This window comes from Mesocricetus auratus, unplaced genomic scaffold (assembly GCF_017639785.1).
Source record: "Mesocricetus auratus isolate SY011 unplaced genomic scaffold, BCM_Maur_2.0 Super-Scaffold_15014, whole genome shotgun sequence".
Classification (NCBI taxonomy): domain Eukaryota; kingdom Metazoa; phylum Chordata; class Mammalia; order Rodentia; family Cricetidae; genus Mesocricetus; species Mesocricetus auratus.
Genome location: NW_024429186.1, coordinates 32,664,899 through 32,672,913, shown reverse-complemented (window position 1 = coordinate 32,672,913; position 8,015 = coordinate 32,664,899). Strand labels below are relative to the sequence as shown.

Genomic DNA, 8,015 nt, shown 5'->3' with positions numbered 1-8,015 from the left:
CTCTCCATTGGAGGAGAGGGCCACTTCTAGTAACCAATCATTTGTCAGAACTCTTGACTCCCACCCGTCACTCCTAGTCTTGGGGACATATGATTGGTCAGGAGAGGAAGCGTTCTCGCCCCTCTCACCTCAGCCGATTTTTGTTGGCGGAGGCAGGGAGACGCCCCACCCCGACCTGGTCCTGCATATTAAGCACCCAGCGGAGATAGGGAAGACGCCCCCCTAACCGGGAGCTCCGATTGGCTACAGGTAGGCAGCCTCGAGGTCTCGCCCCCCTCGCTAAGGAAAGTAAATAAGGCCCTTGGAGAATTCTGCCTGCGTTCCACCTTAACCACCGCGCCACGGGCGGGGCTGTTTTCTGGGGTGGGACTAGGCAAATATTACCCTATGGGCTAGGGTAACCAGACCCGGTCGCGAGTTGAGGATAGGTTATTTCTGTAGGGGCGTGGCTTGTGGGTCTTCGCTTTCCCGCCGACGGTTGGCCACGTCACGTGACATGGGCTGGAAGATGGCGTCTCCCACGGACGGTAAGAGCCGGCTTGGAGATGGTTGCCCTGTAGTCTCTTTATTTGCTTCTCTGGGAACTTCCGATGTCTTCACGCTTACACTTCTCTCTTGGGCTCCTCTCCTTTCTCTCCCACTTCTTCCCTTTGGGGTATGTCGGGTTTTCAGCCAGCAGGGTTTTCCCAGCGTCTCCGGAGGTGCCAATACCAGGTCTCCCTGTGTACTAGCTGGGTGGAGGAGGCCACTTTACAAACAGACCCTTTCCCGGAAAAAGAACAGAGGTCGTCCTGGCCCATCGGTGATGCCGAGGGCTCAAACAGGGTTTGAGGGGAAAGGGACCTTTCTTTTCGGATCAGCTCATTGGAGTGTCGGTTCTGTTCTCATCTCAGAAGAGCTAGAACGAGTCTCTCAAGTCCTAGCTGTGGCTGGTGCCTGACATGAGGTTTCTAGTTCATCCCTAGATCGAGCCGGGAGAGAAACACACGTCTCCTTCTCAGTTTAGGTCCGTTGCCCCGGCAGCAGGAGAAGCAAGGACCTGGTTTCCTGGCTCTGAGTCCCGAGGGAAATGAAAATTAGGCTTGTTAATATAGTTCGTAATGTCTCACACTCCTCTATTTTATGCGTTGTTTCCTTAGGCTGAGAGCAGAAACAGTTCTTATATGTCACCTAAGATGCAATTAGGTATTTTCGTTATACCTGTATGCTTTTGCTAGAGGTTCTGTTTCAGTATTTGGAATTGCCCTTCAGTCATTATTCAGTATCTCAGTATATTCATTGTCAGCATAGTTATTTTGTTAACTTTGCCCAGGCAGTCACACCCAATTATAAATTCCAAGTCTGTCTTATTTCAGAGTTTAATCCTAGGTTTCATCATAACGCCTGCAAAGCATTTGGCCTTAAGTTATCGTTTGTCAAAAAATGAAACTGGCCTTGGTGTGTGACCTCTAATTCTAGCTACTTGGGAGATCGAGGCAGGAAGATTGTTGCTTCAGGCTTGCCTAGGCTACAGAGGGAATTGTGGGCAAAGTATGTCTCAAAAGGGTGTTTTGTTGTTGTTGTTGTTGTTGTTGTTGTTTATTTTTTTAGACAAGGTTTCTCTGAAACCCTGGCTGTCCTGAAACTCATTCTGTAGATCAGGCTGGTGTGGAACTCAGCCCCTCCTGCCTCTACCTCCTGAGTGCTGTGATTAAAGGCGTGTATCACCATGCAGTCCATCTGACCTCCATGGGCATCAGGCATGCATATGGTGCACATAACATTCAGACAACAGTAATACAGATAAGTAAATCTAAAAATAAAAAGTGTGTATATATGTCAGTGGGAGAGAGCTTTGCCTATCATGAACAAAGCCCTAGGTTCAGTCTCTGACACAAATCTGAGCTAGTGGAAAGTAAATAATTAAAAGGATTTTTGCTTTTAAAGAATTGGGGTTTGCCGGGTGGTTGTGGCGCACACCTTTAATCCCAGCACTCTGGAGGCAGAGGCAGGCAGATCTCTGTGAGTTCGAGGCCGGGCTGGTCCAACAGCTTCCAAAACAATACAGAGAAACCCTGTCTCGTAAAACCAAAAAAAAAAAAAAAAAAAAAAAGAATTGGGGTTCATGATGTTGCAGAGTCTCAATATGGAGAGGATTGGGAAAGTGCAGTTTTGAACATAGTGGGTTTACGGGATTTTCCCTTCATGTAAATGCGAAAGACATCAAGTAGCCTCTTGGACATGTTATTCTAAAGTTCAGGAGAAAGGTTGAGACTGGAAATACAGTCGTTGGTACATAATAGTGAAAGTTGAGGAGAGGAAAGCTAGTGTAGGGTGAGGTTAAGTGGAGACTGAAGAAGGAATAACTAAGACAAGAGCCAGTATGGAGCATAGAAGCATCACGTGCTATTGAGAGGTCACGGAAGAAATGCCTGGGAGGGCTTAGCATAGACAACCTTGATAACAGTAGTTTAATGTGTGCACAGACAGAATCATGATTTTTTATAGGTTAAGGAGAGAAAGTAGGGTCTGGGGAGGTGGCACAGTATGTAAGCGTGCTTGCTCTTCGAAGATGAGGACCTGAGTTCAAATCTCAGGCACTCAAAGGTTAGGTATGGGTGCATTTGCCTGTAATCTCAGCATCTCGGAGAACAGAAACACTCAGTTATACCCATATAGCCCCTCCCCCCACAGGAATGTGAGGTGCAGAAATAAGAACAGGATACCCACGAGGGAGGTTATGAGTTTAAGGGGAGAGTTTGCATGTTTATTGTGTGTGTGTGTGCATGTGGCTACCAGTGCATGTGTGTGCTTACATGTGGAGACTAGTTAATCTTAGGTGTAGTTTCTCCAAAGCTATCCACCTTGTTGAAGTAAGACCTTTCATTGACCTCAAAGTAGTAGGCTAATGGCTAGCTAGCAAGGTCCAAGAAGCCCTTAGTGCTGGGATCACTAACACTGTGCTCACTCTTGTTTTTTCATATAAGTTCTGGAGAGCAGACTCAGGCCCTCATGCTGGCCCTCATGTTTGCTCAATAAGCAGTTTACTGACTGAGATCTCTCAGCCTTCCCCCCTTTTTTTTTTTCAAAGGAGGGAAATTCTGAGCTAATGAGATGGCTCATCAGGTAAAAAGAACTTGTCACCAAGACTGCTGACCTGAGTTTGAACCTGGGATCCATACGGTGAAGAAGAGAACCAACCTCTTGAATTGTTATGGCACAAACACGAACCCAATAGATAAATATTATTTTACTTTTTTAAATAAATGCTCTCTCTTTTTGGCTTTTTGAGACAGGGTTTCCTGGAAGTCACTCTGTAGACCAGACTGGCTTCAAACTCACAGGAATTCACCTGACTGTCTCCTGAGTGCTGGGATTAAAGGTGTGCACTGTCTCTTCCTGGCAATAAATGCTCTTTTCAAAAGTCAAAACGTAGAGAACTTCTAGAGCAGGCTTGCTTGATGAGTATGAGAAACAAATAGTACAAGAAGTTTGTTTGAGGTGCAGAAGACAGCGGTCTACAGTCTTAGTAGAGATGGTCTTTCTTTTTTCCCGGCACAGGGTTACTCTGTATTATTTTGGAGACTGTCCTAGAACTCGCTCTGTAGACCAGGCTGGCCTGGAACTCACAGAGATCCGCCAGCCTCTGCCTCCCGAGTGCTGGGATTAAAGGCATGCGCCACCAACACCTGGCTGAGATTGTCTTACATAGATTTGCTGACACTCTTTTTTACACAGGGTTCTGTTGTGTAGTGTGGGCTGGCCTGGAGCTCTCAATGCTCCTGCTTTAGTCTCCCAAATGCTGGGATTATAGATGTGGATCACCATGTCCAGCCAATACTCATTTTTCTAAGCAGTTCTTAATTTTCTTTTTTCAGTTTTATGTGTATGAGTATTTTGCTTGCTATATGTCTCTGTACTACATATGGTGCTGGGAATTGAACCAGGGTCTTCTGGAAGAACAGTCAGTGCTCTTAACCACTGAGCCATCTCTCCAGCCCTAACTTTCTTTAATATTCTTATTTGGTAGAGTGGAAGACTGAGTTTTGATGAAGGAGAATCAAATTTATTTGTATTACATCATGCCCCAATAGCATCAGTAATTCAGATCCAATTTCCAGTTGAGTTTTTCAGTTTATGTTCTTTGAGATTAAAATATAATAAAATATTAATGAATGTGTTTCTCATCTCATCTTGGTGTTTGGTTGTAGGGACAGATTTGGAAGCATCTTTGCTAAGTTTTGAGAAACTTGACCGTGCCTCGCCTGATCTTTGGCCGGAACAATGTAAGTTTTTACTTTTCTCATATCAGATAGGTGCAGGAGTCAGTGCTCCCATGGGAGACTTTTGAAGAGCTATTGTGTATCTGTGATGATTAAAGTTTTTATTTCACTTCAGAGAGAAGAGATTGATGTGCAGTAAAAAGAGGGGCTTTTTGTGAGACAAGTGATAAGGAGCTTTTAAATAATTATAGTTTTAAAGCTACATTTGTAATAATTTCAGATATTTTTGAGATGCACAAAGCTTTTCCTCATCTCCTTAATACTACTAATAATTTTGTGCAGATCTCTTTGGAGTTTTTAATGCTTATACAGATACACATGCACACACACACACACACACACACACACACACGGGTGGGGGAGTTCATAATAATGAAGTCATATGTATAGAGCCTTCATCTTATTTTAAATAAATTAGTAATTCGATGTATCTTTCCATGTTGCTCTTTGTAGGTCTACTTTTTTCTTTTAAATATATTATAGTGGATATTCTAGTTTACATTCTGTTTGGAAACCTGTCATCTGGTTTTTATTTCATAGGCAACATATTAATGATTACATATATGTTCATTGTTATGTTTAACTTGCATTTCTTTTTTCATTTTTTAAAAATTAAATGACATTCATTTATGTATTGGGTAGGGGAGACCCATGTGGCATGATGTAGAGTATGGAAGCCAGAGGACAACTTATGGGAGTCAGCTGTATGCTTTTACCATGTCCCTGGGAATCCACAATTCAGGTTGTTGGGCTTGTGGCAAGTGCCTTTCCCTAGTGAGACGTCTAAACCAGCCCTAGTTTGTATTTCTTTTCTTTGGTTTTTCGAGACAGGGTTTCTCTGTATTGTTTTGGAGGCTGTCCTGGAACTCTCTCTGTAGACCAGGCTGGCCTCGAACTCAGGGATCCACCTGCCTCTGCCTCAAGAGTGCTGGGAGTAAAGGCGAGTGCCACCAATGCCCGACTACCTAGTTTGTATTTCTTAGTATAATTGAACATTATTTCACTTTATGTAATTTGTGGGGTTTTTTTGTTTTTGTTTGTTTGTTTGTTTTTGAGATAGGGTTTCTCTGTTAAACAATCCTGGCTGTCCTGGAACTCACGCTGTAAACCAGGCTGACCTGCCTCTGCCTCCCAAGTACTGGGATTAAAGACGTGTGTTACCACCATCCAACCTTTGCTTTTGCATTTTGATGTGATACTATATATGAGGCATTTGAGTATATAATTTGATTAATAGGACAACTGAAAAGGAAGTTTACTTTGCTTATTTTTATTTATTTGTTGTTCTGGGGATTAAACCCAGGGTCTTATGCATGTTAGACAAGCACTCTACCATTGTCTAAATCTCATTCCTGGAAAGGAAATTTAAACTTTCTGACAAGAGACAAGTTTACTATTCTCCAAGCCAAATCCTGGTTACTTAAAACACAAGGCATTGGTGCTCAGAGAAGCTTTTCCTGACTCATCATCTGATTTAGACTTCTATTTTTTGTCTTCCTATAACACCTAACATCAAATGCTAAAGCAGTGTTAGTGATTTCTAACTTGTCTTCCTCTATGTTGTAAGCTCCCAGAAGGTGGCAGGACTTTGGTGTTTTGGGATTGCTTACTTGCTTGAGACATGGTTTCTCTGTGTAGTCCTGGCTGTCCTAGAACTTACTTTGTAGACCAGGCTGACCTTGAACTCACAAAGATCCATCTTTCTGTCTCTGGAGTGCTAAGATTAAAGGTATATGTTACGACAGCCACCACCATCTGGTAAGACTTTGTTTTTTATTATTTAAATCCTCTATGCCTGAACCCACAAATGTTTCTTGCATGAATAACACTTTTTTGTTGTTGTTCTGTTTTCTTTTCTAGTACCAGGTGTTGCTGAATTTGCAGCTTCTTTCAAAAGTGTAAGTAATACCTTATGCCTATGGAAGTTTATCCAGTGTTTGCCCTTGGGTAAAAAGCTCAAATCTTTTTTTTTTTTTTTCCATTTTTTGAGACAGGGTTTCGCTGTGGCTTTGGAGGCTGTCCTGGAACTAGCTCTTGTAGACTAGGTTAGTCTTGAACTCACAGGGATCTGCCTGCCTCTGCCTCCCAAGTGCTAGGATTAAAGGCGTGCGCCACCACTGCCTGGCAAAAGCTCAAATCTTTATTTTCAAGAATAGTTCCATGGTCTTTTAATCATGTTTTGACTGTGGACCTTTAAATATGTTTATTATTACCACAGTTAACTGTTGATAGTCCCTCTGTTCAAATTCTGTATTTTGACATTCTGACCCCTGTCTATTAGCCTCTTTTCTCGGCTCAACTATATGTAATTTTGAAGCTTTTTCCCCCCCTTATTTGTGTGGGACTTGGTTTCCTCCTTTTATCATGTGGCTCCTGGGCTTTGATTCAGGTCATCAGGTTTAGCAGCAAGCTCACTTACCCATGGAGCCATCACTCTAGCCCAAGGTGATGTTTCTTAACCTTTGTTTGCATGGCAGAATTGTCAGTGTACATACAGCTGCAAATCTTTGGAAGTTTTTGTTTTGTTTAATTCCTTAGCTCTATTCTTGATATGCTGATTCAGTACATCAGGGAATGTCCAGGATTTGTTTTTTGCTCAGGGTAAAGGGGAAGATGATCTCACTGTGTAGCTGTCTAGTCACTGTTCTATTGCTATGAAGTGACCCTGTGACCAAGGCAACTTTAAAAAGAAGGTTTTTAATTGGGGGCTTGCTTATACTTTCAGAGATCATGATGCTAGGGGTCGGGAACATGGCAACAGGCAGTCAGGCATGGTGCTGAAGCTAAGAACTTAAATCTTATCCACAAGAAGCAGGGGGGAGAGCAAGAGAGACCACGTGTGGGCTTTTGAAACTTCAGAGCCAACTCTGGTGACACACCTCCTCCAACAAGACCACACTCCTAAACCTTCTCAAACAGTTCTACCAACTAGGGACTAAGTATTCAAATATACGTATGCTCTTACAGTGGCTGTTCTTGTCAAGCCACCACAGTAGCCCAAGCTGACTTTGAATTTACCATCCTTTTGCCTCAGCCTTTGCTCGGATTACAATTGTATCCCAACTATATCCACTAATATTTATTATTTTTTAGTTATCAGGGTGATTCTTATATGCAACTACACTTAAAAACGAGCTTTCATAATATAATGAGCTTATAAGATAATTTAAATGCTGCCGTTGGTGGCGCACGGCAGGCGGATCTCTGTGAGTTTGAGGCCATCCTGGTCTACAAAGAGTCCCAGGACAGCCAGGGGCTATACAGAGAAACTTTGTCTTGAAAACAAAAAACCATTGTGTAATGGTTAGCACTCTGGACTCTGAAAACAAAAAACGAAAACCAAACAAAAATGAATGATGAAATCTCAAGTGATGACCATTTTATTCTTTTTCTGATTCTTCTGTCAGAGGCTGTTACTGATCATTGTTTTAAAAATTCAGTTGGAGTCTTTGATAGTAATGGAATTTTTTTTAAAGATTCATTTATTATCACATATGTAGTGTTCTGCCTACATGCCAGAAGAGGGAACCAGATTAAATTGTAGATAGTTGTGAGCCACCATGTGGTTGCTGGGAATTGAACTCAGGACCTCTAGAAGAGCAGTCAATGCTCTTAATCTCTGAGCCATCTCTCCAGCCCCCAATAATGGAATTTTAAATAATTTCATTGCTGAACTAACTCATGGCTTGAATTAGTAATAGCAGCCACATCAAAGTTCAGCCAACACTACTTGAGGCCAACTTTAAAATTGAG

General features: G+C 42.4%; 1 protein-coding gene across 3 annotated transcripts in view; it reads left to right on the top strand.

The window, feature by feature from the left end:
• Positions 1–297: 297 nt before the first annotated feature.
• Lin52 (lin-52 DREAM MuvB core complex component) overlaps positions 298–8,015 on the top strand; it is an 82,376-nt gene continuing 74,658 nt past the window's right edge. Inside the window, exons 1-3 of one of the 3 annotated variants that reach the window (XM_040742766.1) lie at positions 298–527; positions 4,191–4,265; positions 6,123–6,160. In XM_040742766.1, coding sequence (XP_040598700.1) covers positions 497–527; positions 4,191–4,265; positions 6,123–6,160 — 144 coding nt within the window. In that variant the 5' untranslated portion in view covers positions 298–496. The remainder of the gene's footprint in view (positions 528–4,190; positions 4,266–6,122; positions 6,161–8,015) is intronic. The other 2 variants (XR_005876214.1, XM_005086386.4) reach the window with 2 other exon arrangements.